This window comes from Haemorhous mexicanus, chromosome 29 (assembly GCF_027477595.1).
Source record: "Haemorhous mexicanus isolate bHaeMex1 chromosome 29, bHaeMex1.pri, whole genome shotgun sequence".
NCBI lineage: Eukaryota > Metazoa > Chordata > Aves > Passeriformes > Fringillidae > Haemorhous > Haemorhous mexicanus.
The window spans coordinates 4,755,371-4,782,565 of record NC_082369.1 but is presented as its reverse complement, the minus strand read 5'-3'; the positions used below and the strand labels follow the sequence as shown (position 1 = coordinate 4,782,565).

General features: G+C 58.6%; 4 protein-coding genes across 9 annotated transcripts in view; 2 read left to right on the top strand and 2 right to left on the bottom strand.

Moving 5' to 3' along the window:
- The window catches only part of SBNO2 (strawberry notch homolog 2), a 50,313-nt gene extending 45,535 nt beyond the window's left edge, over positions 1-4,778 (top strand). For 3 of the 4 annotated variants that reach the window (XM_059869865.1, XM_059869866.1, XM_059869868.1), the window contains 4 exons: positions 178-309; positions 514-590; positions 975-1,165; positions 1,985-4,778. In XM_059869865.1, coding sequence (XP_059725848.1) covers positions 178-309; positions 514-590; positions 975-1,165; positions 1,985-2,547 — 963 coding nt within the window. In that variant the 3' untranslated portion in view covers positions 2,548-4,778. The remainder of the gene's footprint in view (positions 1-177; positions 310-513; positions 591-974; positions 1,166-1,984) is intronic. The other variant, XM_059869867.1, reaches the window with a different exon arrangement.
- A 1,127-nt stretch (positions 4,779-5,905) lies between these two features.
- GPX4 (glutathione peroxidase 4) lies at positions 5,906-7,707 on the bottom strand. The gene is made up of 7 exons (XM_059869881.1): positions 7,598-7,707; positions 7,265-7,359; positions 6,976-7,120; positions 6,743-6,894; positions 6,588-6,612; positions 6,234-6,293; positions 5,906-6,159 (listed from the first exon to the last, which is right to left on the bottom strand). The coding sequence occupies exons 1-7, from the start codon at positions 7,694-7,696 to the stop codon at positions 6,127-6,129; spliced, it is 609 nt and encodes a 202-aa protein (XP_059725864.1). The 5' UTR covers positions 7,697-7,707; the 3' UTR covers positions 5,906-6,126.
- A 339-nt stretch (positions 7,708-8,046) lies between these two features.
- Positions 8,047-10,848, top strand: POLR2E (RNA polymerase II, I and III subunit E). The gene is made up of 8 exons (XM_059869880.1): positions 8,047-8,204; positions 8,336-8,510; positions 8,702-8,817; positions 9,145-9,225; positions 9,814-9,872; positions 10,034-10,112; positions 10,242-10,315; positions 10,568-10,848. Exons 1-7 carry the CDS (start codon positions 8,148-8,150, stop codon positions 10,305-10,307), a joined length of 633 nt encoding a protein of 210 aa, XP_059725863.1. The 5' UTR covers positions 8,047-8,147; the 3' UTR covers positions 10,308-10,315; positions 10,568-10,848.
- Positions 10,849-11,198: 350 nt separating this feature from the next.
- On the bottom strand, positions 11,199-26,765 carry ARHGAP45 (Rho GTPase activating protein 45). Of its 3 annotated transcripts, none has more exons than XM_059869870.1 (23): positions 26,461-26,765; positions 24,510-24,837; positions 23,331-23,474; positions 22,262-22,346; positions 22,045-22,117; positions 21,701-21,779; positions 21,372-21,509; positions 21,098-21,162; positions 20,743-20,853; positions 20,432-20,512; positions 20,077-20,256; positions 19,775-19,912; positions 19,351-19,541; positions 18,911-19,050; positions 18,490-18,567; positions 18,153-18,254; positions 17,759-17,922; positions 17,361-17,549; positions 16,885-17,022; positions 14,072-14,310; positions 13,615-13,855; positions 13,413-13,506; positions 11,199-13,252 (listed from the first exon to the last, which is right to left on the bottom strand). In XM_059869870.1, the coding sequence occupies exons 1-23, from the start codon at positions 26,548-26,550 to the stop codon at positions 12,939-12,941; spliced, it is 3,402 nt and encodes a 1,133-aa protein (XP_059725853.1). In that variant the 5' UTR covers positions 26,551-26,765; the 3' UTR covers positions 11,199-12,938. The 3 variants fall into 3 exon arrangements, with proteins under 3 accessions (XP_059725853.1, XP_059725852.1, XP_059725854.1); XM_059869869.1 differs by lacking the exon at positions 26,461-26,765 and adding an exon at positions 25,733-25,966; XM_059869871.1 differs by lacking the exons at positions 18,490-18,567; positions 26,461-26,765 and adding an exon at positions 25,733-25,966.
- Positions 26,766-27,195: the final 430 nt, after the last annotated feature.

Sequence of the window (27,195 nt, the reverse complement as noted above, 5' to 3'; positions counted from 1 at the left end):
AAGGTGGCACCTCAGCTCAGGGATGATTCCAGCAGGAAATCTGCCATGGTGGTACAAGGTCACTCTTCCTGAGGGCTGGGAAATGCCTCCAAGGACCTCCATCCTGGCAGGAAGGGGTTAGTTTAGAGAAATCTGGGGAGGGAGGCTGTGCCTGTGACCATCAGCTGTACCCCACAGGTGCGAGGCAGCAAATACACCTGTCTGCTGGCAGAGCAGTGCCGTGGGAAGAACTTCATCCTCTACAAGCCAAATATTGGGAAGCAAAGCCAGCTTGAGAGCCTGGACAGTCTGCAGAAGAAATACCGACGGGTAGGTGGAACCTGCAGCCTCCAGTGCAGGGGCTGGGGGAGTTGGAAGGGCATTCACTGTAACCCTGTCACAGCTCCTCGTGGCTCTCTTGTGGATGGGCAGGGATGGTGATGGCACGAGGTGCCCTGACTCCCAGCCCTGGATTTCACACATCTCTTCATCCTGGACATTGGAAAATTCCTAATACTGAATGTTCTGCTGCAGGTGCTGCCCGAGGAAGCCAAGGAGCACTGGGAGAGCAGCTACCACTTCTCCTTGAAGAACTGTAACCATGCTCTGTGGTAAGGCAGCTGCAGCCCCAGCCTGCCACAGAATCTCAGGATGGTTTGGGTTCAAAGGGACCTTAAATGAAGCCCATCCAGTTCCATGGCAGGGAGGGATAGTGAGACCTTCTACCAGGTTGCTTCATCCAGCCTGGATGGATGCCTTGAACTCTGGGCAGCCTGTGCCAGGCCCTCACCACCTTCACAGGGAGGAATTCCTTCCCAAATTCCAATTTACATCTCCTCACTTTCACCTTAAAGCCATTCCTCCCTCCCGAGGCAGGACCCTGCACCCTGGGGGTCCCTGACTGTGGCACTGGGGGGAGCCTGAGGGGAGGTGAATCCCGCTCAGCTCCAGGAACCTGTGCTAATTCCAGTGGTTTTCTCCCATGGTCCTCGAAGGAACAAGAGCTGCAAGCTGATCCAGGAGGGGAAGGAATGCTTCCAGGGCATGCGCCTGAGGCACTACTACATGCTGTGCGGGGCCCTGCTGCGCGTGTGGAGCAGGATCGCCGGCGTCATGGCAGACATCACCAGCAGCAGCTACCTGCAGATCGTGCGCCTCAAGACCAAGGAGAAGAAGAAACAAGTCGGTGTGTGAAGTGATTTCCTTCTTAAAAGGGGCGTGTTCCAGCACACGGGATGGAGCACCCACTCATCCTTTCCAGGAGGAGAGTTGGATGTGTTGGGGCAAAGGGGGTGAGCCAGGCCCATCATCCTCCTCCCAGTGCTGCTGCTCTTTCCCTCTGTCCCCACAGTGCCCCATCCCTTCCCAGAGGGCTGTGGAGATGTCTGAGCTCTCCCCTCTCCATTCCTAACAAGTCCCTGCCTTTGACAGGTTTCTGGCAGTAGGCAGCACCCCAAAACCCATTCTTGCTTGCAAGTTCCTAATGACTGATCAGGCCATGAATTATTTATTTGAATAGGCCAAGGAAAACAGAAATAAACAAATTCACTTGCTACACAGGATAAATAAAAGAAGCACCACTAGTAGATAAAGGTACCTATGTTACAGCTGGCAAAGAAATAGTATAAATTAGGAATCAATGTCACTGAGCAACAAATGAAAGCAGTGTGCAGAGAATGTCCTTAATTTCTCTCAGTCCTCAGGGAAAGTAACTTGATGCCCATGTCTTGGTTGTCAAGATCTCTCCACATAGTCAGAGAGTGTATTAGAGACTTCTGCTTTCATGAAAATCATAGTGGTCTTTTATAGTTGTAAGAATACTTGTGTTCTGTTTCCTTTCTCTCACCAAGACAGAATGCTTATTGCTGGCTAAGGAGGTTTTCAGCTAAGATGATTAATCACTTGACAATTGTGTGACTTAGCCACATGTCACGGGGAGATAAGGTTTTGCTGTACTGTGGTGAAAGGTCCTTCCCCAGGGGACTGATGTCTGTTCCTCCCCCAGGGATAAAGATCCCCGAGAGCTGCGTCCACAGGGTGCGGGAGGAGCTGAAGCAGATGGATGAGGATGTGAAGAGGAAGCAGAGCCGGCTGCTCCAGGCCCAGGAGCAGAGCTCACCCTTCTCCCTGCCACTGCACATCCTGCCAGGGCCTGGGCTGCCCCTGCCCTCCCTGTGCCAGGATGAGATCCTGGACTTGACCTACAGCCCTCCCAGCAACAGCATTCCTGACTTGGTGTTGAACCCAGAGACCAGAGCGCTGTGCTTCTCCTCGGAGCCCCCCTTGCAGCCCCAGCAGCAGCACAGGTTGTCCTTTGGCTTTGGCCACGCTCCTGGCCTGGAGGGCAGCACAGCCCCCGGCCCCTCGCTGCACGAGCCCCCCACGCTGCCCCCCCCAGCCCCCCTGCAGCAGCCACAGGAGGATTTTCTCCAGCAAGACGGGAATATCAATTTTAGAGAGATCCTGGAGGACATGCTGAGGACGTTCCACGGGCCCTCCCAGGAGAACATGCTCCCCCCAGAGCGCCAGAGCGTGATCCAGTTCAGTGGGCCTTTCCCAGATTTCTGAATGCCAGCTGGAATGCTGCTGTGGATCTGTGTTCTCTGGTGCAGAGGTGAGAGCTGAGAAGCCCTGACTTTTCTACTGGTTTGGACTGACTCTGCTCTGGTTTTGAGGGAAGAAAAAGCCTGGAGTTCCTTAAAGTGAATTTTATTTATATCTAATATCTAGTCAGGCATGTGCAGGTTTGTATGGAACGTGCCCAGGGGGAGTTGAGTGGGTCCTGCTGGGTCAAGGGGCTCTGCTGGGTTGAGTCCTGCTCACAGGTCAGTGCTCAAGTGGGATTGAGGGGAGACCCCTCCTGTGCCCACCCCCTGCAGACTACTGAGTGTCCGAGCCTTCCCAGCCCTCCAGCCCAGGAGGGTCATGGCCAGGCTCTGGAATGACCACATGCGGGTCAGTTAGGGAAGAATGGAGGTTCAGCCCTCAGCTTGGGCTGCCCCAGCACTGCTGCAGACCCTGGGGCTGTGCTGGCAGCCTGGGAGGAAGGGGAAGGGAATGTTGTCCCAGAGGAGCTGGGAGATGCTGAGCTCAGGTGTTCTCTGGCAGGGCTGAGCAGGTGTAGCAAGAGATCCAAAACTGCCTGTGCTGCCCTTGCCAGGAAGGGACCTTGAGCTGCCTGAGCTCCGTGGGAGTGGCCAGAGCTGGCTGCTCGCCACAGACAGAGCTTGAGTCTGTCAGAGTTCAGCCACGCCAGGATCAGCAGGATTCTCCAGAGCAGAAGGGACACATGTCCCTTTGTCCTGCACTTTAACCTCACCAGGTCGCCGTGACCAGATGTGCTTTGGCCAGTTTCCTGCTGTCACATGTTGTCCCTTCACCTGGACATCTCGCTGGTCCTGCCACTGTCCTTGGCTGGGCCATGGACCCCAGGCCAGGGGTCTGGGTCAGGGCAGCCCAGCCGGGTTGTGCAGTGTCATTGTCACTGCCTGAAATATGCAGTGTTATTGTCATTGCCCAGGACGTGCGGTGTCAGTGTCACTGCCTGGGATTTGCAGTTTGGCTGCTCCTGCTGCAACCTCCCCCTCGGATACCAAAGAACAAAGGCTGCTTTGCAAAGCACTGCCCCACCCCCTGCTGCCTCCACCCCAGGACAGAGGGCATCCAAGCCTTTCCTAAAAGTGGCACCGGGATGATTTCAGGCAAGAACTTGGGACCATCCCTGGCTGACCTGGCCCTTCCTCAGAGAGCCCTGGGGGAAGGGGGTATTCTGTGCCCTAACAGGGCAGTCTTGAGGGGGCTGGAGCTTCACAGTGCCTGGTGGTGTCACCTCCATGTCCCCCCAGGGCTCAGGGACTGGCCCAGCGTCCATTTGATGCTGGGAATTGCTCTGGGTCTGTGTCCAAGTGTTGTGCTCTGGCTGTGGCAGGAGCTGACTCATGACACAGACCTGCCCTGGTGCCACACACAGGTGGGCTCAGTTTGAGGCTACTCTGGTCCCTGAATTTCGTTTTTGGGGGGCCTGTCTTTACCCCCTTCCCTAGCTGGCACCTGCCTCTTAGCAGAGGCTCAATCCCTGCAGTTAGGGCCACATTTCACCTCCTTACCTCAACGTGATCACCAAAGATGGGGGAGCCACCTGTGCCCCCCAAAGCCCTGCTGCTGCCCCGGGGGCTCCTGCTCTCCCCCAGCTCTGCTTCTCTCGACCCCAGCAGCCTTCCCTGGGCCAGGCAGAGCCAGGCTGCCCCTCTCCACACCCTCCCCTATTTAAAGCACTGCTCGCTTGGGGCCGAATTCCCAACAATGAGAGAAAAGGACGCCGGGAAAACCCAGCTCAAAGAGGTTTAAACTCAGGAATAGTGAGGGGGAATTCCCTGCTGGGCACCCTCTGCTGTCACCGGAGCCTTACCTGGTGGCTTTGACCTTAACTTTAAAATATATGCAATCTTCTCTCCCTGGTCTCTGGAAAGATAGAGACCACCTTCAAGGAATCCCTTTCCTGCCCCGATCCCATGTTTTGTCAGGGTTAATAATATGTATTGTTACCTTTTAACTAAATTATTCTGCAGTTGTCCTACTGATTGTATTTTTAATGAGTCCCTGTTTTCTTCCCTGACACCTTTGTGTTGGCACTTTTTAATCTGCTTGTTGTTTGCCCTTGTTTCTATGTATATTTATAATTAAGTTGTACATATGTAAAGAGATTTTTTAGAGTATGTGCCTTGGACTAATAATTCCTGAATTTTCTACTTGCCTCAGAAGGATAATTTTTCATTCTGCTCAGTAAAAATGGAACAGAAGCCACACGTGAGATTTCTGTAACTCCCAGCTCTGTCTCTATCTGTTGGTCTATCCAGCTTGCCCCAGGAGCCCAGCTGGGACTTGGATCGGGAATCCCTGGGCCAGCATCTTGCTGGCAGCTGGACTTTGTATCTCCTGTGTCACCAAATCGGTGACATTGAGGGCTGTTGTCCCACGCCTCTCCCTAGGAGAAGCCACTGTTCCTGCAGAGGAGGATCCTGTCTGGATCCAGCCTGAGCACTTGGATGAGGGAGCTCCCTCCTGGTTTGGCTGGAAAAACACAGATAAAGGAGCCTCTGTTCCAGTGTGTTCCCCCAGCAGGAGCTGCCACAGCTCTGGGATGTCTCATCCAGGCACTGCTGGTTCTGTTACCTCATGGAAGGAGGGATGGGGTGACCCCCAGTGAGTGATCCCTAAATGTGAGCAGGATCCTCCCAGCATCCCTGATGTGCTGGGCTGGAGGCTCTGCAGGGGTGTCAGACTTGGGAGACCCTGAGCTTTTTCCTGGGGACAGACTCCCTCCAGGGGGCTGTGGATGTGACAGGGAGAGCCAGCACTTCCCAGGCCCTGGGAGGAGGTGCAGCAGCATTCCTGCATGGCAGAACCTGAGCTGTCCCTGCCCAGGATGGGACACCAGTGCCCACGGGCTTGGCTGGGCACGGCTGTGGCTTCACAATCACCAAGACGCTGCCCCGAGGAGGAGGAGGATGATCCTGCTTGCTGTGGTCAGACACATCCCTGGCTGCAGGGGGTATTTTGCCATGTCCCAACACGCCTGGCTTCTGTTTTGCAGGAATTTCTCTTGGCCGGGGCTTGCACCACTGCTGGACCCATCCCCTCTGCTGCCCTGCCAGGGTTTCTGGAGACAGGAGGGATCCCAGAGGGGGACAGGAGGGATCCCAGTCCCAGAGGGGACAAACCTTCCCCAGCTCTGCCTTTGCCCAGGGAGCCCCTCGGGAGCATGCATCATGCCGGATTTGCACTTCCTCCTCAACACTGAGGATTATCCCTGCTTGGCTTAGGAGTTGTGTAAGGTCTTGGCTTGCCAGCAAACTCCAGGCTGTCAGCAGAGTGGCGCAGCAGCCCCAGCCCCATCCCTGCTCCATCCCACAGCCAACACAGCAGCTCATTCCTAACGCCTTTATTGCAGGGGGACTCGTTACTGTGAGGGGGCTCCGGCTGCTCCTGCCCGCAGCGGCCACGGCCCCTGGAGCCTCTGTCCAGCAGGTGCACGCCGTGGGTCAGGGCTGCCCCACCAGCAGCTGGATTGGAGGCAGCCCATCATGGGGCTGGAGGAGGCTCCATGGGCAGCAGGGTCGGGACAGGCAGGGGGACAGCGGAGCGGAGCTACAGGTAGGCAGGCAGGTCCTTCTCGATCACCTGTGGGGAAGAGGGGAGTGTTGTACCCCGAGAACATCCCCGGCCTTCCCCTCCTCCCCAGCAGCAGCACTTACATAGGGATCTTCCATGGGGCTGTACCTCTTCACCACTTGACCTTCCCGGTTAATGAGAAACTGTGGGAATGAAGGAACCCCTGGTGAGTGAGTCCAGCACTCCCAGGGAGCTGCTGGGGGTGTGGCAGCTGTAGCCCTCACAGACTCACTTCCCCCCTCAGTTTTGCTCTGGGCAGGGCCTCCCAAGGGTCTCTAGAAATAGTAACCCCTTGGGATGCTCCTGCTGTGACACCTGGGGTAGTGGCACAGAGCAGAGCCCAGTGTGAGGCTCCCTCCCACATCAGGGACTCTCCTCAGATCCCCAGAGGGACGTGCAGCCCAGAGGAGGCAACGAAAACCACTACAGTGTCCTACCTTGGTGAAGTTCCATTTTATTGCACTAGGAGAGAAAAAACAGGAGTGAGTTTGGGGCAGAAAAGCCCTTCCTCACCCCCAGCCAGGCCCGGAGCCAAGCCCTCCCTGCTGGCTGCAGGGCTGTGGGTCCCCAGGGCTCTCCCTTCCACACTCACTTGCCCAGAGTGCCTCTCCCTTTGGGCTGCTCCTTCAGCCACTTCCAGAGGGGGTGAGCATCATCCCCGTTGACATCGATCTTGCTGTACATGTCAAACTTCACCCCGTAGCCCTCAGCAAATGCCTTGATCTGAGCGTTGGTCCCGGGCTCCTGAGGGGCCACACCAGGACCGTGAGGGTTCCCCAAGCCACCCCAACACTCCCGGGGAACCCGAGCCTCCACCCCACGTACCTGCTTCCCAAACTGGTTGCAGGGAAAGCCCAGGATGCGTAAACCCCTCTCAGCGTATCGGGCGTGCAAATCGACAAGCTGAGTGTAGTTTACCGCCGTTTTCCCTCACTTGGAGGCTACGTTGGTGATGATACAGACGTCGCCCCTGCAGAGGGGGTGGATGAGCTGCCCTTCCCCGCAGGGCACGGGCAGAGGTCCCTCACCCGCCCGGCCGAGGCGTGAGGGTTGCGCAAGAGCCGCTGTGGCTCAACCTCGCCCAGCGCTGCGTTCCCCGACCCCTCCGTCCTACCGGTACTTTTCCAGGGACACGTCGTTGCCATCGATGTCGAGGGCGACGAAGTCGTAGATAGCCTTGGCCGAGCGCCAGTCATCCGCGTGGGCACACTGCGGGGCGAGCGCATCACTGCAGAGCCGGCCCCCGCCACCTCCGCTCCCCTCACGGCCCCTCTCCGCGCCCCGGCCAGGCCAGGCCAGGCCAGGCCAGGCCAGGCCCGAGCCCCCACCGCCCGCCCCGGGCACGCCGCGGGAGAGAGCCTGGGGCCAGCCCCAGGCCCAGCCGCCGAGCCCGCGGCGCAGAGCGGTCCCGGAACGAGCTCGGCTCCCGGGGCAGCCCCGCGCTCACCATGCTCCGCACCGCGATCAGCCCTGGTCCCAGGAGCGCTGTCCGCGCCGCCGCCCGCGCGCACCACAGCGCGCCCCGCACCGCGCCGCCCCAGCCCATCCCGCACAGACCCCGCCCCTTTCGGCAGCATCAGCCAATCAGCGCGCAGAGAGGCGGCCTCGGCGGGATGATGGATGGAAAGTTAACCAATAGAAGGGCAGGGTGGGCGGGGTGGCCGCAGGGGTGTTTATCGGGAGAGACCACGAGGGCGGGAGGCAAGGGCAGACCAAAGGGCGGGGTTGGAAACAGGTGCTGCGGGCTGCGCCTCCCGGGCGGCGATTCCCTCCCGACCGGCCGCGGGTTCCGAACGGAGCCGCAGCCACCCAGAAACCCACCCCGACAACAGCAGAGAGATGCCCGCTCCCTCCGCAGCCAGCGGCGGGGGACAGCTCAGGGCGGACTACATCTCCCAGGAGGCGCCGCGGCTAAGGCCCCCCAATGCGTGCTTCGGCGCTGCCTGTGTGCGCGCGCCGGGCAGCACGGGCAGCCCGCGCAGCCCTCAGCGGCCAAGATGGACGACGAGGAGGAGACGTACCGGCTGTGGAAGATCCGCAAGACCATCATGCAGGTCCGGGGCACCGGAGGGACCGGCAGGGCGAGCCTGCTGTGTGGGGAGTGCCGGCGGGGCCGCAGGGTGGAGGGGGGGGACGTGGAGGCCGATCCGCCCGCGGGTTCCTGAGCCCGGTGCTGCCCCCGCAGCTGTGCCACGACCGCGGGTACCTGGTGACCCAGGACGAGCTGGACCAGACGCTGGAGGAGTTCAAGGCGCAGTTCGGGGACAAGCCCAGCGAGGGCCGACCCCGTCGCACCGACCTGACCGTGCTGGTGGCTCACAACGATGATCCCACTGACCAGATGTTCGTGTTCTTCCCCGGTGAGCAGCGCCGGCCCGCTCCATCCCGGGACTCTGGGGTTCAGGGCGTGGGGAGGCTCTGGGTGACCCGGGGTCCGCCTGTGCCCCCAGGGCAGGTCTGGAGCACAGCCCCGGGTCTGGCTGAGCCCCCGGGGAGGGGAGTTCAGACTGTGGGGGGCTCTCTGTGACCCCGCGTGTGGCTCTTTCCTCAGAGGAGCCCAAGGTGGGCATCAAGACGATCAAGATGTACTGCCAGCGCATGCAGGAGGAGAACATCACCCGGGCACTGATCGTGGTGCAGCAGGGAATGACCCCCTCGGCCAAGCAGGTCTGTGTCCCCCTGAGGAGCTGTGGAGGTTTTCCTTGTCTGTTTCTGGGTAAATAAAAGCCCTGAATTTCCCTCCAGAGGAAAGCTTTTGCTAGAGCCTGTCGTACCTTAGTACAGGCTCTTTTTTAGCACCCAAATGTGTTCAACCAGAGCAGCAGGTCCTGGTGGCAGTGGCACAGCTGAGGGCCCACGAGCAGTCAGGAGGTGGAGGAGGGAAAAAGAAATGTTTCCCTGTTCCCAGCCTGCCTGTGTCTGTGTGAGTCCAGGAGCAGCTCTGAGCCCTGCCAGGGCTGCCCCAGCCACCTCTGATGGGATTTTTCCTTCCAGTCCCTGGTTGACATGGCTCCCAAGTACATCTTGGAGCAGTTCCTGCAGCAGGAGCTTCTCATCAACATCACGGAGCATGAGGTGAGCAGGGGTGGGATTGTCACCATGATGTTTTATGAAAAATCCCTTTGCCAGGATTTTTCTCCTGAGAAGCCTCAGAAAAGAAATGTAAACAATTATTATCTGATTGGAATGTGGTTTGGAGGTTGCTTACCAATGGGTGCAACTTTGATTGGTTCCATGTGAATTGTTTTTAATTAATGACCAATCACAGCCAGCTATGTCTGAGTCTGTCACGGGGTTTTATGATCATTCTTGTCCAGCTTTCTGATGTCTTTTTCTTTCTTTAGTATAGTTTTAGAATATAATATAATTATAATATAATATAATTATAATGTAATATAATTAATTATAATATAATTGTAATATAATTATAATAGAATATATAATCCTCTGACTTGGAGTTAATTCTCATCTCTCACCTCATCCTGGGGACACTCACAACACCACAACATAGGATGGTCCCTCTCTCATTCTGGCTGCATTCCTGCTGCTCCCAGAGTCCTTCTGCTGGTCTCTGGCTGGGCTGAGGGGCACAGTTGTCCTTTTCCCCTCCCAAACACATTGTCTCCAGCTGCTGCCTCATCTCAGCCTCTCTTGTGTTTGCAGCTGGTGCCAGAGCACGTGGTTATGACAAAGGAGGAGGTGACAGAGCTGCTGGCCCGGTAGTATCCTTTGAGTGTCCCTTTGAGTGTCCCTCTGTGTGTCCCTCCATCCTGCTCAGGTGAGATGGAATCTGGGCTGGAAACCCCTCCTCCTGCCCCGGCTCATTTCTGTTCCATGAGCAGCTCATGGTGTGTCTGGAGCTTCTCCTTGACTCCCAGCACAGCAAACTGAGGGAGAACCAGCTCCCCAGGATCCAGGCTGGGGACCCTGTGGCTCGCTACTTCGGGATAAAGCGTGGCCAGGTGAGAGGAGCAGGCTGAGGCAGCAGCTCCCTGGGGCAGGGCAGGGAGGGGATGATCCTTGAGGCCATGATCCTTGGAGCAGAAAAAGTGTCTCCTCCTCCTCTCCTGAGCTCTGTGTCTGCCTTGCAGGTAGTGAAGATCATCAGGCCCAGCGAGACAGCGGGCAGGTACATCACCTACAGACTGGTGCAGTGACACAGTGGGTAAGGATGAGGGGACCCCCTGCTTGGGGGGGCTCTGGGCAGTGCCAGGGGGTGTTCCAAGCTCAGTGTGAAGCAGCTGCTTCCAGGGAAATGTCTCTGAGTTTGAAATGGCTCGTGGAGGGAGCAGGGTAAGGCTCCCCTGTCACCTGTGCCTCTGCTCAGGCTGTGCCCATTGGGATTTGGGGTGTTCAGAGGGACCTGGAGCAGGATCAGGTCAGGGGCAGGAGGTGATTCCCATCTCTCCTCCTCCAGGTGTGAGGAGCTGGGTGGCTCCCACCAGCAGTTCACAGGCTCTTGGAGATTCCTGCACTTCAGAGATGGCCAAGGAAATCCAAGGAAATTCCCACATTGCCTCTCTGCAGCCCCGTCCCTGGGCCTCATTCCTTGTCTTCCAGCTTGGACTTTGTGGTGACCCCTCAGTCCCATCCAGGACTCAGCCATGGAGACCTGAAGCAATGGGAGAAAACGAGTGGGAAAGCCTTTTGCTTCCCTGTTTTCTGGGCTCTTGTTTGAAATAAAGGTTTGTACCCTCAGTGCTGTAGTGTTGCTTAGCATCTCCTCTGTGGCAAAGCCTCAAGACTCTGCAAGTTCCCATAATTTTCATTCTGTTTGGAATCTCTTCCTGCCAGGACTCTGCAGAGCCTTCACTTGCTGCCCTGGGCAGTTTGGAAGCTGCAGTTCAGATTTAACTCCTTCCTTCCCTGATCTCCTGGTTTGGGACCCTGCTGTTCAGAGTTGCTCATCACCCCCAGCTGTACTCATTTGAATCCATCCCAGGAGTCTGGGGGGCTTTAAACCTCACTTGTTGTGCCAGAAACTTTTGGATTTGGCCTCCTGTGGCAGGGGGAGCCTGGAAGACCCTGATCCCCTGGACAAACACTGGTCAGAACACACTGGTTTTATTGATTTTTTTGGGAAGCTTGTCAATGTGAACACAGCAAGGCAACATCGTGCAGCAGCACAGGCCCATCAGGACAAACACAGAATCCACACAACCAGGAAGGAGCTGCTGTTGTGGGAAGTTCAAGCACAGCTTTAGCCCCTTCTCTCACTCACACTCACCCTCATCATCCTCACCCACCCTCACACGCACGCAGTACCGCCGTGGCAGCAGCATTCCCACATCCTCCTGCTGCCCTGGAAAAATCCAACTGTTCCCCTGAAAAATCCAAATCTGTGGAAGAGCTGGAGGGCACAACAAATCCTGCAGGTCTCCAGCTCTTCCCTGGCTCAGTTCCAAACCTGTGAGTTAACCTGGGTTTATGTACCTTTACTGAGATGGGTTCTCCATCGATCTCAGAGGGCTCAAAGCTCCTGTCCATTGCCTGGTTCTGCAGTACCAAGGTGTCTGAGACCCTCCCAGCACCAGCTGGGCTGTCTCCCACAAGCAGGAGAACAAAGGAAAAGGCTCTTAGCTCATTCCAAGCTAAAACTTGACTTGTTTCTTGGTGCCTCAGCACACATGAATATTATCATAGCTTTAAAAAAAACAAAACCACTTTGGCTTTAGTGCCTTAGCAGAGGTAGTGGAGTCACTCTGAAGGGTTGATAAATGTCTTTACGGAAAAGGAAAGGAAGCTCAAGATTATACTGGCTGGGGCTGGATCCAGGCCATGGTGGCCCTGAAGAGGAGGAAGAGGCACTTCCCCATGGGGACCTGCCCCTTGCCCGGTTGCAAGAGCTGAGGGAATTTGTTCTGGACTTGCAGTGCAGCTTTTTGGAGAAGAAATGACTGTTCAACCAAACCATGAGAGCTCAGCAGGGCTCAGGACCCTGCAGCCTGGCAAATCTGCCCTAAGGCTGCCCACAGCCTGTGGCTGCTCCTTGCAAGTCTCCTGCCAAGGAGGGAAATGGCCACCAATCCAAATGCCTGGCAATCCTGGCAGCAATGAAGATGCCATCAGCTGGGCCACAGTGCTGAAGTTTGGGGGCAGGAAATGCATCCTGAACCCTACTTCAGTCAGGTGTCAGTGAGGGACATCCCCTGAGATCCTGGCAGATGGCACAGCCCCAAAGCCAAGCCTGGCTCAGGGTGAGATGGTGCAGGGGCTTCACCCCAAGCCCAGTGCTGCTCCAGCTGTGCCCCTGTCCCAGTGAGCTGCCTCCAGTTCTGTCTGTTCCTGAGGTGTCATCCTGCCCATCTTGAGTGATGTTCCCATGTCACTCCTGGGAGCCTTGGCTCCCTTCCAGCCTCAGCCATCAGGGATGAGCAGGTCCTTTGACTCCTCCAACCTCAATCTTGCAGCACAGGTGTGAGATTCAGAGATTCCAGAGCACAACAAGAATAAAACACCTGGCACAGGCACAGCCCTGGGTTCCTTCCCAGTCCTGAACAAATGGATGGTTTGCTCAAACTCAGCTCCCTCCCAAGCAAGCTCCTTCATGGCCCTGGCTGAGCCAGGGGTCCCAGCAGGCTGTGACCCTGTTCTCCAGGTGGGCACTGAGGGGCTCAGGGGTTTTGTGTGAAAGCTCCAGCCAGGAATCAGCCAGGACTCATCTGCAGCTGACACACCAAACCCCCCCGGGCTGCCACATGTCCCTCCCACCCCTCCACATTCCAGTTTCCAGCATCTGGGCAGCCTAGGGGATTTGCCCCTTTGTCCATCCCGGTGTCTGTGGTGCCTTAGATGAGCCGGGGCTGCAGCTCGTGGCTGCTGTGGCCCCGAGAGGTGCCGGGCTGGTTGGTGCCATCCCCGGCGGTGGCAGGGCTGCGGCTCTCCTGTTCCTCCACGTCGCTTTGCTCCTCCCCAGCGGGAGCAGAGCCCTCTGCATCTGACTGGCCCACGCTGCAGCTCCTGCTCCGCAGCCCCTCGCTCCCCTCGTCACAGAAATTAACCTCTTCCGTGCTGGTCTCGCTGCCCTGCTTGGTCAGGTGTGTCCGTGGCTCCCCACCGTCCTCCAGCTCCGAGTCGGAGTCCACGGAGCGGTCGCCGGACTCTGTGGGACAGAGGAGTTCTGTGTCACCCTCCAGCCCAGCACTGTGGCATCAGCAGGAGCTTCATGCAGCAATTCTGGGGACCCTGGGGTGGCTCTGTGTACCCTCCGTGCCTCCCAAGGGACCTGGGCCCACTGGGAACCTCCGGTGCCTCTCACTGACCTGCAAGTGAGTCAGCGCTGAAAGCCAAACTCCCTTTGTCCGAAGGCAGCTCCAGGTAGGGGCTGGAGCCAAGAGGCTGGGAGCCTGCATGAGCCTGGGAGGGAACAGGGACAGTGGTGAGGGCACAGAGGAGAGTTCTCACTCCCTGGGAGCCGACTCCACTGAAGGTTCACGGAACATCCCCCTCCCTGGCGGTTCCTACCTGCTCAGCACCACTGGGCACCTCCTCTGAGCCACATCTGCTGGGGGCCATGTCCTTGTGCTCGAAGATGGTGGGGTAGAAGATGATGAGTGCCTCAATGATCCGAGCTTGGTGGGGATAATCCACCAGTGAGGACAAGGAAATCGTGGCATCCGTGGGCCTGGGGCGCATCAGTGTCGGCCCAAAGACGATTCCCAAGTTGCCTGAGGTCATCTTGTTGTCCTGTTCCACTTCCATGATCCTGGGTGGGAGGGGGAGGAACAGCTTGTGAGAGCAAGGAGGGAGAGGTGAGGATGGGCAGGGCTGGAGCACCTGAGCCTCAGGACGGGGAGAGAAGCAGCTGCAACCACAGCCCTCCCTCCTGACTCCAGCGAGGAGGCTGCACACACCTCCCCAGCCCAGGGGACAAAGGGAAGGTGCCCAGCAGCCACACAGGCTCTGGCCATGCCCCTCTCACCTCCTCAGGTGCTGCAGGAGGTACTGGAGCGTGGCCATGTTCTCACGGGGGAGCTCCTTCAGCAGCTCCCTCAGCTTCAGCACCAGGCTCAGCACCACCTGGTCGGTGTCGGCTCCTCTGTCCACCAGCTCAGGGCTGCCCTTCCCGCTGCGGCCCTTGGCCTCGCCCCCCTGCAGGCTCTCCTTGGCCAGCCCCATCAGCTCGTTGTACAGCCGGAAGGGCATCAGGGGCTCCGGCAGCTGCAGCGGGGAGAGGAGAGAAAAAGAGGAGAGAGAAGAGAGAAAAGAGAAGAGGGGAAAGGAAAAAGGGGAAAGGAAAAAGGGGAAAGGAAAAGGGGGAAAGGAAAAGGGGGAAAGGAAAAGGGGGAAAGGAAAAGGGGGAAAGGAAAAGGGGGAAAGGAAAAGGGGGGAAGGAAAAAGGAAAGGAAAAAGGAAAGGAAAAAGGAAAGGAAAAAGGAAAGGAAAGGAAAGGAAAGGAAAGGAAAGGAAAGGAAAGGAAAGGAAAGGAAAGGAAAGGAAAGGAAAGGAAAGGAAAGGAAAGGAAAGGAAAGGAAAGGAAAGGAAAGGAAAGGAAAGGAAAGGAAAGGAAAGGAAAGGAAGGAAAGGAAAAAGAGAAGAGAGAAAAGAGGAGAAGAGAAGAGAAGAGAAGAGAAGAGAAGAGAAGAGAAGAGAAGAGAAGAGAAGAGAAGAGAAGAGAAGAGAAGAGAAGAGAAGAGAAGAGAAGAGAAGAAAAGGAAAGGAAAGGAAAGGAAAGGAAAGGAAAGGAAAGGAAAGGAAAGGAAAGGAAAGGAAAGGAAAGGAAAGGAAAGGAAAGGAAGGAAAGGAAAAAGAGAAGAGAGAAAAGAGGAGAAGAGAAGAGAAGAGAAGAGAAGAGAAGAGAAGAGAAGAGAAGAGAAGAGAAGAGAAGAGAAGAGAAAAGAAAAGAAAAGAAAAGAAAAGAAAAGAAAAGAAAAGAAAAGAAAAGAAAAGAAAAGAAAAGAAAAGAAAAGAAAAGAAAAGATGATCCTGGTCCTGGGAGCAGCTCCCATCTCCATAGGACCTGGACCTGTGCCAAGCTGCTGAGCTGGCAACACCTGGATCATTTCTACAGTGAGGAAACATCCCTGGAAGTGCTCGAGGCCAGCTTGAAGAGAGCTTAGACCACTTTTAACATCCAGTTCAGAATTCCATGAGTCTGTGACCTGCAGTGCTGCAAACCTCTACCCAGAGGTGATATTTATTTATCCATCTCCTGGCACGTGTCAGTTGAGTTTGTGAGCCCTGGCCAAGGAGCACTTGTGAAGTTCAAGCCAAAAGCAGTGTTTGATCCACCCGTGGGTGCTTCCAGGATTCCAGTACAGGGATTCCCTTCTTTCCTGGAAAACCCACCCCAGGGTGGGCCCAGCTGGAGGTTCCCCAGCAGAAAAGGGATGGCTGGGAAGAGGACAGGGATGGGTTGTTCTGGGTGGGGGAGGCAAGATGTGAAGGGTACAGGATGTGCAGGGCACAGCCTGCAGCAGAGGTGGAGTTGCAGCAGGGGAAACTCTGCTTTGAAGTTTGTGTGAAGCAGAAGGAGCTGGTGTTGACTGCTGGGTGTTCCACATGGCTGGGGATGTTTTCAGAGCGACTTTAACGGATGTTTTGGGGACAGGCTGCCTCCATCCACCCCTTTGCAGAAGGACTTTAACCCATTTCTCTGCAGCAAGGGCTCAGGCTGGGGCTCAGCACTGATTTCCCCCCCTCTTTCTACTCCACTTCTCTTTGGAGAAGCCATGGAAGCCACTCAGAGTCCTTGATTTCTGATGTGCAGGAGCCCAAGGACAAGTGAGGTAACACAGAGCTGCCCTTCTGCCCTTGGGGAGGGTGGGTTACAAAAAAAGGCAGCACAAAGAGTTAACCCAGGGCTGCCTGCAAAGAAGAAGCAGCTTCCGCTGTGCTTGTGGTGGTGGCTGCTGGAGGATGTGGGTGACCTGTCTGCAACGACAGCTTGGGTGGGGGATGCTGGGGCTGAGCACACACTGGGGTGGCCCGAGGGGCAGAGACCCCGCTGAGCCACCTTGGGGTGATCCCAGGGGCAGAGACCCCGCTGAGCCACCCTGGGGTGATGCCAGGGGCAGAGACCCCGCTGAGCCACCCTGGGGTGATGCCAGGGGCAGAGACCCCACTGAGCCCACCCCAGGGTGATGCCAGGGGCAGAGACCCCACTGAGCCCACCCCAGGGTGATCCCAGGGGCAGAGACCCCACTGAGCTCACCCAGGGGTGATCCCAGGGGCAGAGACCCCACTGAGCTCACTCCAAGGTGACCCAAGGGGCAGAGACCCCACTGAGCCCACCCCAAGGTGATCCCGAGGGGCAGAGACCCAGCTGAGCTCACTGCAAGGTGACCCAAGGGTCAAAGACCCCACTGAGCTCACCCCAAGGTGATCCCAGGAGCAGAGACCCCACTGAGCCCACCCCAGGGTGAGGGGCAGGAACCCTCCTGAACCTACTTCAAGGTGAGCTCAGAGACCCCACTGAGCCCACCCCAGGGTCAGAGCCCACCCCATGGGGACATGACTCAGCCCCTGCAGGGTGACCTTTGCTTCCCTTTTTGGGTAGCCAGTTCCCCAATTGGAGGGGGTGGAGTGTTCCTTGTTCAGTGCTTGGGCACGTCTCTGCTCTGTGGCTTTGACCACAGTGACGCCGTGTGGGATGAGCTGGGGGAGGATCACTGTGGCCCCATCTCTAAGACAGACCCACTCCCCCTCCCTCCCAACCCACCCTGAGCCCAATTTGTGCAGAATTCCTCTGGCCAACTCTCCTCCCTCTCCCACCATGAGGCCTCAGCACCTCACCTGTCTCAGGTAGAGCTTCAGGACGTTGCTGATGTCGTGAGGAGAGGCCTGGGACAGCTCCACCAGCTCCTTCCCATTCTCAAAGGCCTGGCAAAGCTTCTCCACACGTGTCTTGACACCGTTAACTCGGTAGATGCCCTGTGAAAGAGAGAAAAGTGCAGCTGAAGTGAGGGGAGAGGTTCCTTTTCATGTTTGCATGGGACAGTGAGCTCCCTCTCCTTTTGGAGTGGGAAATCCCTTTGGGAAGTCATTTTGGGATATCTCCTTCCAGCTCACTCATTCCTGCTTCATAGGAAAGTAGGAGGCAGGAGGGGGGATTTTCCAAAGGCAGAGTTTGGGGGATCTGGGCCAAGCTCATCGCTGGCTCCCTGCCCTGTGGAAATCTGAAATGGAGCCTGTTGGTTTTCCAGAGGATCCTTCTGAGGGCCTGTGGCTCAGCCAGCTGAGGAGGAGGAGGAGAGGGGAATGTCACTCACCTTTGTTTTCAGGGCCCGCTTCTCAATCTCTGAAATGCATTTCTTGATGATGAAGGGGATCCCGTCTTGGCTGCCCTGAGACGCCTTCGTGAAGTCCTGCCCGAAGAGCTGCAGCTTCCCTTGGAGCTTCTTGTGCCCACACTGGATGGCCAAGGTCTCCAGGCACTTCTTGTGGCAGGCCAGGTTGCACTGGAAGACAAAGGGGAACGTGTGGAGGTGGGGGCAGCCACAGAGACACCAGGCACTGCTCAGAGCACGGTGAGAGACAGGAAAAATGCCTTGGGGATGCTGCAGCACCAAAGGAAAGCACATTTTTCCTCCTGGAACCCTCCTCAGAGGAGAAATGTCCTCCTGACCATGGTCAGAGCTGGGTTCCAACCCCAGCTGTCCCAACTCACCTCCTCACACTCAGCTCCCTGGAAGTACACGTAGCTGTTGCACTCCCGACACTTGGAAGGGGCACGGAGCTTCCTCAGCCGATGGGTCTGGGCAGCCTTGGACAAGCCAACATTCCTGAAGGGCCCTGTGGGAGCTGCCAGCTCTGGGGTGATCCCATTGATGCCTAGGGAAAAGGAAATGTAGGTAAGGCACAGCTTGAGCAGGACTGTCACTGTCACCTGAGCAGGGCTCATCCCTCAGCAAAGGCAGGGCTGCTGGGAACGCCATCAGGGATCTCCAGCAGCTGCTGGGTTTGCCTGCAGAGCTGCTGAATTTGGGAAAAGGAGGCCGTGGGGAGCTCTGCCGTGGTGGGGGGTGTGGCAGCAGCACTGTCACCTCGCAGCTGTCACCTACTCTGCTCAAAGGGAGTGGTGGTCCCGTCCTTCTCCTCCAGCTCCTCGCTGGAGGACGCGGTGCCGTTGGATGAGAGCCGCTGGAGCTTGTGGCTGAATTCACCTGTCCAAGGAAAACCCACAGAGCAGTGAATCACCTGCAAAGCTGCTTCTCTTCTGAGAGCTCACCCCCTCCCATCAAAGCCCACCCTATCCCACTGGAGACTGGGATCAGCACGGCCATTTACAGCAGTGTTCTCACAGGGCAGGTAAAACAGGGGATGGTCCTGCCTAACTGGGAAGCTCTGGGTTTAGACTGGTGGTGCTGGGAGGGGCTCCTGGGCTGTTCCCATATCTACCTGCATTGGAATCCAGGCTGCTGTCAGCCTCAGCAACAGAGGTTGGCCAGGATTTATGCACCTGGTGTCCCCTCCCACCTGCAGAGAGAACACACAGTCGCTTGGGATTGCTGTCTGTGTTTAGGAGGGAATGGCTGGAGAACAGCCCAGATGCTGGGAGAAACTGGGATGACTGGGGGAAGCTGCTGGTGGGGTTTGGTGCTTCCAGTGACACCCAGCAAGGCAAGGGGAGATGGGAAGATGGGCAGTGGTTTCTTAGGGAGCAAAACGTCACAGATCTGATTTAGTGTCCTTCAGGAGGAGGCTCCCAGCCCCTCCCTGCTGCTGCCAGCAAAGCCCCTCGTGCCCTGGGGGTCCCACTCTGCTCCTGCCTGGGGGGCCATGGGAGAGGGGATGCAGAGCTCTGGGGCTCCAGACTCACCTCTTCGCTCGGCTGCTCCAGCCCCACTTGGCGACTCCCTGGCTCCTGCTGCTCCCTCCGAGGCAGCCCCAGCCCCCTCTGCACTCGTGGAGAACTCACTGGCATTGAAGCTGCCTTTCTGTGGCTGAGTAAAGGGAGACCTGGAGGGGAAAAGGGAATGTGGATGGGAAGGAAGGACACTTGGAGACTTTATCCATGGTTGCCATCCATCAGTCTAGGGAATCACAGACTCTTAAATACTTAACAGCCTGTCTCATCTAGGCTGAATTGAAGGATCAGAGGGCAATCCCCAGCTGGTCCAGCATTCCCAGCAAGAGCCGCCTTCAGGAATGCTGAAAGCATCCTGCCTCCTGCAGGAGAGCGTGGGTGGCAGGAGATAACAAAGGGAACACACGGCTGAACTGGAGCATTAGCCAGGAATGAACCCTCTCCTCCCTTACCAGGCGTTGTGGGACACGTAGGGCTCGAAGTCGTACTGCACGTCGGGCTCGTCGCCGCGCTGCAGCTGCCGCACGTGGGACGCGTACTGCTGGCCCGGGTCGTAGAGCTTGCTGCTCTCACACAGGGTCTGGAAATTCACTGGCAGCGGCGCTGTCTGCATGTGCATGAGCTGGTAGAAGGAGATGGTGGCCTAAAAGTGACGTGGAGAGGGACAGGTGTGAGCTTGGTGGGCTGGCAGGTGAGGAGGTCCGGGTTAGGTGGGAGATCAGGAGCACAAAGCAGAGCTTTTCTGAGTATGAGGAGGAGGGGAGCTCTGCATCCACCCAAACGCCCTCTGGAATAGGGGCAGCTCTGCTGGAAGGCAGCTCTGAGCTCCCCAGAGCACCTCCCGCCCTGGGGACACCCCAGCCCAGCCCCACTCACCGACTTGATGACCTGGTCAGTCTGTTTGATCAGTTCGTGGATGTGCCGCAGCGAGTTCACCTTGGTGTCCTCCAGCTCCTGCTTCTGCGTGTTTGCGTCGGCCACGCAGGTGCGATACGTGGCCATGGCCTCTTCTGCCTGGGAGTTGGGAGAGCAAGGCATGGGAACAGCTCAGAGGTGAGGAGAATAAGAACAGCCCCTTGGACCCTGTCCATCCAGCCATTCCTGAGGATCATTTCACCCCACGTGGCTCAGGGGACAGCAGCAGCAAGGAGGCCCCTCCAGAGCTGTCACCCTCTTACCTTGTTCTTGGCTTCCTCTTCCAGCCGCCTCTTCTTGTCCAGGGTTTTGGTGGTGATGCTGCTGGTCGTGTTTTGCTGCTCCTCCTCTGCTTTCACCGCCATGTACTTGGCCTTGTCGTGCTCCTCGCTGCGCTGCATGTACGTCTGCTTGGCCTTGCGCAGGTTCCCCTCTGCCTCTTGCTGCAGGGAGAGCCAGGCTGAGGATGGAGCCCAGCAAAGGGGCCACCAGCTTCTACCAGGCTGCCCCAGCAGAGCAGAGGCCACCTACCGCTGCTGGAGAGGGGCAGGGTGCCCAGTGCCCTCAGAGGAGGTTGCTCCAGGCTGGGATTGGGAACACAAAGCCAGTGTCACTCACCAGTTTCCTCTGTGCCCGGTGCCACTGCTCCTTGATCTCCTTCCTGCGTTTCTCATGTTCCCCACGTCTCACCATCAGTGGCTGTGTGGGGAGGGAGGGAGGAACAGCCCTGTGATGACCTGAGCTGAGCACTCCTGCTCTGCCCTCGCCCAGACTTTGCATGGAGAAGTGTCCCTGTCACTCCCAGGACAGGTCACAGGCACTGGTTTGTGTAGATTTTGAAAATCTACAGCCTGGGAAGTACTGGATGCAGGTTCCCTCTGGACTGAGCTAAGGAAGAGCCACCTCAGGAAGGACCTTCTGTCCCTCACCTGAAGGAAGGTTTGTTGCTGCAGGGTGGTGGCTGCCTGCACAATTGAGGCCCCGTGCTCCATGTCCTGCTCCAGGGCCAGTAGATAGATGGACAGGAAAGGCATGCTGGTCTGGGGAGAAGGAAAACACATCTTCCTGAGCCCCAGCACCCAGCGTGAGCCCAAGGAGATGCATCCTTCAGGAAGGAAGAGCCAGAGGCAAGGTAAGGCTGGTGACTGCTGGCAAAAGCCCCATCCTGAATTTCTCCAGGCAGGGCTCCAAAGAGCTGCCCCCATGTCCTCCCGAGCTGGGGCACATGGAATGGACTCACCAATCCTGCCTGGCACTGGGGGCTTCAGGGACTTGGGGACTTACCTCCTGACTGATGGTTTGCTTGTAGCTGTTTGCCATCTTCTGGAGCCCTCTGGCAAAATCTATCTCTGGAAGGAAAAGGTTAAAAGTGAAAAGACACATGAGACACTGGGATTTCCCTGGTGGAACCCGATCTCCTCTTGAAAAATCAATCAGGAACTTGAGGAGCGAGGTTCCCACTGCCCTGGCAGCATCAGCCTCCTCCAGGAGGGACCTCAACCTGTCCCGTGGCTCAGACCTGCTCCAGAAGAGACCCACCTGCTGTCCCCCCACTCACCCAGCGTGGCCCTTTTCTCCATGTATCCCATCAGGTCCTTCATGTACTTGGAGAGGGTTTTGGCATACTGCAGGGCAGCGTCCACGCCCCCCTCACAGCGCTGCAGCATCACATCCACTTCTTCAGCAGGAGGACGGGCTGTGGAGGGACAAACATTCTGTGAGCTTCCAGTGCAAACACCCCCAGCTCTGTGCCAGCCCCGGTGCCACCAGCTCTGCTGCCTCTCCCCAGCTGAGGAGTCACGTGTGACTCAGGACAGCAGCCATGATGGGGAAGGTGCTGGTTCCTGCACAGACCCCAAACCCTGCACCCAGCCCCATCCTGCTTACCTGTGTCACAGCTGTCCATGCCTGAGGGCACTCCATCTCCTCTAGGCCCAGGAATCCCCCCATAGAGGCTCTCCATAGTCTTTGGGAATTGGGAAAGAAGAGGGACTGGTCAGCCAAGAGGATGGGGAGCAGCTGGAGGGGCTGGCCAGGTGGATGGAAGCCTGAGCTACTGGAGCTTTTTTGCCACTGCTGGAAGTCAGCTGTGCCCAGGCTGTGCCCAGGGGCTAACAGAACTGTCCCCGGAGCAACACCTTGCTCTAGGCTCACACCAGAGCTGAGGGGAGCAGCCAGAGCCCTGTGTGAGCCCAAGCCCCACATGGCAGGAGCATCCAGGCATCACTCACCTGGTTCTGGTCACTGGGTGGAATGGAGAGGATGGTGCTGCTGTCCACCTCCCCCATGAGGAACTCGGACACCCTGTGGGGAGAGGAGCATGGCTGGATTCAGCACAGTGACACGGGCTGGCTGCCCAAACTCCCTTACACAAACTCCCAGACTCCCAAACATCCCCTGGCTGCTCCAGGGCTGCTCCAGGGCTGCTCCCTGCCCAGCCTCCCTTACGTGCTGCTGAAGGACACAGCGATGGTCTCCACAGCCTTCTCGAACTCCCTCTTGTCTGCCTCATTGTTGGATTCATAGTGGAAACCTGGAGATGAGGAAATGTGACAGCCCTGTTGCCACAAGCACCCGTCCCTGTCTCAGCAGAAAGACCTGCCAGTTCATGCTGGTATCAGGGAGAGTTTTGGGGCTGGGGAAGGGGCTGGGGTGAATCAAGGGAGCAGAGGGAAGGATCATCCCTATGGACAATGGATTTTTCCAGCACAGTAGTTTCCCCCTCCTTCTTCCCAGGACTGACGTCCCTGACAGCATCTCCTGGCTTCTGTTTCTGTTTATTCCCGTCACTCAGGGCTACTGGAAAAGTGCTGCTGGACCTGTTCCACTGCCTCATGGCTCCTCCAGACCCCTCTCCAAGCAGGATGAACTCCTCCAGGAGGGCTCTTGCCAGCAATCAAATGAGGAACCACCACCAGCAGCAGGAAGTGGGGCTGACAGTGCTTGGCAGGCTCCCATACCACGGCACACCAGCAACCAGGGCTGCTGGGCAGAGCCTGGACAGCTCCTTGGGGTGGGGAGGGGTCTGCTCCGAGCCCATTCCCTCCCATCCCTACGTGGAACCAGCCTCATGGCAGCCCTCCTGCCAGGCTGTCCCCTGGGGCTGCTGTTGGGTGTCCAGGAAGCCATGGGTGACTCAGAAGGTTGTGCTGTGCCTGTGGTGGGTGCAGCCGCCCCCTCCCCGTGGGTGACAGCAGCAGGAGGTGGTGCCCAGCTGGGATCTGACCTCCCAGACCCTGCTCCATAAACATGAGAGGCTGCCAGGAGCAGGATCTGATTATTTCAGTGTTTTTCCTGCGGCTGTGCCTGGAAAACCCCAGGCAGGATCTGTCATTTCTGACACCACATCATCCTTAAAGCTGAACCACACCAAGAGGCAGACGAAGCTTTTTCCCTCTCCACCAGTCCATGGGGCAGCTCCACTCCCAGCAACCCCTTCATGGGCTCCCCAATTCCCTCCCATCGCACTGTGGGGCAGGAGGGGAGTGGGACAGAGCTCCCAGCACCACTGTCTCACCCTTGACTTTGGAGATGAGGGTCCCAGCGGCCGTCAGGGTCTCCAGGGTGTTGAGCAGAGGGTACTTGTTGATGACCTGGCGCAGGATGCGGAGGGTTTCACCCAGACACTCGTGAGCCAGCGGCCGCTGTGGCTCCTTGGGGTCTGCAAGAGAGGGGGGCTGAGGTGCTGCATCCTTGTGCCATGTCCCTGCCCTGTGTCCCTGCCCCTTGTCTCTGCTCTGCATCACTGTCCTGTGTCCCTCCCGTTTACCTTCCAGCCACGTCCAAGGCAGGGACCTGCCATCTCCCAGACTATGCAGCAAATCCCCCTGGCCTCAGGGCTCCCCAGGACTGGCACAGCCACATCCTGCTTGTCCAGCACCTCCCCACAGCATGGCCGTGTGTCTCTTGCCCAGCCTGGTACTGGCCAGGGGGCAGTCTGACCTTTGGAGCATTTTTTTCCTCCATAGTGACTTTTCCCCTTGAAAGCAGTTTGGGAATTTCCTCCATTTCCTTCCCTCCCTCCTGCCGGATGGACGCTCCCAGCCAGGAGGGATCAGCCTGGTGCAGCCGGGCTTGCTGCATCCCACAGGCTCTCCCCAGCACCCTCCCTTCTGTGGGCTCCAGTTGCCAGCCCAGGGGTCTGGCCAGGACCCCCCAGTGCAGGTCTAGGGCTGGTTAGGAAGTGAGGAACCTCCCTCAGGGAAGTGCTGGGATGGGGGATCATCACCCACTGCCCAGCCAGACAAAGACCCCTCCCCATCCCAGCCCCAGTTCAGGGTTGGAAAGGGATTTCTGCAAAACCAGGACTGACAATGTGGTGTCATATGCCCCCAGACCAAGGGACTGATAGATTCCCTGTGTCCCCTCGGGCAAGGAGAGCCTGCAGACCACCCAGCCCCTCCTTCTGGCCACCCTGGTGGGCTGGGGGGCCATGCCCGGCACCCCGTGGGGGGCGGGGGGCCCTGGCAGGCGGCTGGCACAGCGTGGCTGTAAACAGGAAAACGGGCGGGTGAAAATAGCTCGGGCAGGAAGCCGCGTTATCCTGGCTCCGAGCTACTCACCCACCACTCACCCACCACCTCTGACTGCGGCTGCACGCTCCCTCGGGGGTCCCGGTGCCTTCTGGCCCAGACAGAGACCCCTCACCCCCGGGTGGGTCTGTGCCAGGCTGCTGAGATGCGGGGTGGGCACTCACCATCGCGCAGCACCACGTCCCGCAGCTTCTCCAGGGCATCGGCGAAGCGGGCCACGTCTGCCAGCAGCTGGGAGATGTCCTCGGTGTCGATGAAGGGACCGTCCCCGCCCTCCATGGGGCTGTAGCACATGGGGGTCTTGTGGCCCTTGGGCACGGCACGGGGGGCCGTGGGCAGGGGGAAGCCGGCGGCGCTGGCATGGCGGCTCAGGCTGGTGGGGCGCTTCAGGGTGCCCACGGCGCTGGGGCTGCTGCTGAGCTTGGCACTGCCGGCGGGCAGCTCCGCCACGCTGGAGCCCGGTGCCTCCAGGCAATCCTTGCGGGAGAGCTCCTGGGGAGCAGGGGTGAGTGTGAGGATACAGCATGGCAGGGAGCCCAGAGAGGGAAGCAGCCCACAGCACCATCCTGGAGAACAAGCTCTTGCCTTGTCGTGCCTCAGTTTCCCCAGGTAGGGATCCCCTTCGGGACTGTGATGGGAGAGTGGGCAGGGTCTGGGCACTTGCCTGGCTGCCCCCATCAGTCCCTGCCAGCTCCCCTGGGTCCATGTTTGTCATGAGATGCACAATGTGACAGTGTGGGTGACACTGTTTGTCCACCCCAGCACCCACCGTGATGGGGTTGCTCATCCCAGGGGTTTGGGGACCCCAAAAGAGCAAAATGGCAGCAGGATCTAGCCCACATAACTCTTCCTCTTTTCCAGCTGTTGCCATGCTGGGGAAGGAGGCAGAGACAGGGACACCCCCCAGGCTATTGTTTGGGCTTTGCAGGTGTTTTACAGATGGAGGAAGCCCCAAATTTCTAGGGATACCCTTCCCTCACTGTTCAGAGGTGTCATGGCTTGAGAGCCACACATCCAGTGAGAGTCCTTGCGCATGGGGAGGGGGCCCTGCAGCCCCTCAGCAGCTCCCACCAGTGACCCCCGGCACCCGGTTTGACACGAATGCGCAGAGTCTGAGCATCCCTGGCTGGGCGCTGCCGGAAGCGGTTTTTGCACCGGGGGAGCGGACACGGAGCGCCGAGAGCACGAGGCTTCTGTGGGCGAGGGCGAACGGGGGAGCCCATCCCCACGGGGGGCCAGACCACCGCGGGGCTGCAAGGAGGCAGAAAGACCTCCGCCCCAAAACGCCTGGCGGGCCACCCCAGCCCTGTCCCTGTCCCCCCGGGTTGCAGCGGCCCCGGCGCCTCCCGTCCCTCCCTCCGGCGCCCCGGGGTGCCCCCGGCCGTACCGTCAGCCTCACGGCGGGCGTGCGGGGCAGCGAGTCCAGGGAGCGCTGGGGGTGGTGGGCTCTGCCCGCCGCCGCCGAGGGGCTGTAGCTTTTCTTGCCCGCAGCCCGACCGAGCATCCCGCTGGCTGCCACCCATAGGCCCCTCTCCCGGGGATGGGGACGGGGATGGGGTCGGGTGTCCTTGCTAAGGAGCCGCGGGTGGGCTCCGGGTCGCCGTCCGCATCGTGCCAGCCCGGTGTCGCCTCACGCACCGGGACTGGGGCGCAGGCGCGGGGCGGGCAGTGCGGGGTGCGCCGGGGAGCCCCGGCGGGCAGCGTTTCCTCCTGGCCCCTCCGGCACCGGGGGGTTCCACACGGCAATAAATAAATATTTGGCAGAGCCGAGGCACCGGGGCTGGCCGAGCCTGCGGTCGCCCCGCTCACATCCCGGTCCCCAGGGAGGTCTGTGAGTCTCTCTGTCCTTCCCAAACCCTCGGCGGGAGCCCCCCCCGTTTCCTCCCTGTCCCTTCCTGCCCTCCCGCCTCCCTCGGCGGCTGCTCCGTCCTCTTCATCAGGGGCAAAATTCCCCCTCACCAGCCCCCGAGTAGGGTTTTCTCGTTTCCCTCCTCTTCACAGACCTCCTGGACGTATCCAGGGCCCCACGGCCAAGCTGTGGCTCTACCGAGCAGTTCCGTGGGTGCTGTTGGCCCTAGAGCCCCCACCGTGCCAGGGGTACGGGGAGACACTCACCGGCAGGGTCTGCGGGACGGGGCTTCCCGCCCGGCTCTTCTTGGAGATGGAGGGGGTTTTTATCAGCTCCCGCTTCTTCCGGGAGAACATTGTTCCCGGGGGGCCGAGCCGCTGCCCTCAGCCCCTCGCTCGGGCCGGCCGCCGTGCCGGTTCCTCACGGTCACATTCGCGGGGAGCAGTGGCAGGAGGGCGCGTGTGACGCCGCCGTTTCCTCATCGGCTTCGCAGCCCGATCTGAAACAGGAAAAGCCGAACGCGCACCCAAGGCGCAAGGCCGAAGCCAGGGGCACCCTGGCTGCCCTGCGGGGTCACGGGGGGCAGCGGGACCCCGGCACTTGTGGGGTTTGGAGAGGGTTTTGGTGCTGCAGTTCGGGGATTAGAGAGTGGGGGGGGCGGGGGGCTGAGCCCCACTCTGTGGAACTGATGCAGAACTCCCGCCCTCTGGGGAGTTCACCCTGTTTAGGGGTGTCCGTCCGTCCAGGATGACAAACTCCATCCCTCTGAAGACCCCAGGTGCGGGGTTGAGTGGGATGGGGGGCTCTGGGCTCCCACTTGTGGGATGCTCCCTGTTCTGCCCTTCCGTGGGCTCGGTGTCGGTGCCGGGACCGGCCCTATGGGGTCACAGCCCTACCTCCTGTCCTCACCGGCCTCTGTGCACCCACAGTCCCACTCGTGACTCTCCCACCCACGGGGCATCACAACGGGAGTACCCGAGGGACGTCGGATAAACCCCTGA

Excerpts from the sequence above, each read along its gene's own strand:
- ARHGAP45 (XM_059869869.1), bottom strand. The coding sequence starts at position 25,849 with ATGCTCGGTCGGGCTGCGGGCAAGAAAAGCTACAGCCCCTCGGCGGCG. Across the intron at positions 19,913-20,076 it reads AAGAGGAAGCCAAGAACAAG|GCAGAAGAGGCCATGGCCAC; the intron begins GTAAGAGGGTGA and ends CCCAACTCCCAG. Across the intron at positions 13,507-13,614 it reads TGCCCAGTGGTGCTGAGCAG|GCTCATGCAGGCTCCCAGCC; the intron begins GTAGGAACCGCC and ends GTTCCCTCCCAG.
- POLR2E (XM_059869880.1), top strand. The coding sequence starts at position 8,148 with ATGGACGACGAGGAGGAGACGTACCGGCTGTGGAAGATCCGCAAGACC. Across the intron at positions 8,205-8,335 it reads TCCGCAAGACCATCATGCAG|CTGTGCCACGACCGCGGGTA; the intron begins GTCCGGGGCACC and ends CTGCCCCCGCAG. Across the intron at positions 8,511-8,701 it reads GATGTTCGTGTTCTTCCCCG|AGGAGCCCAAGGTGGGCATC; the intron begins GTGAGCAGCGCC and ends CTCTTTCCTCAG.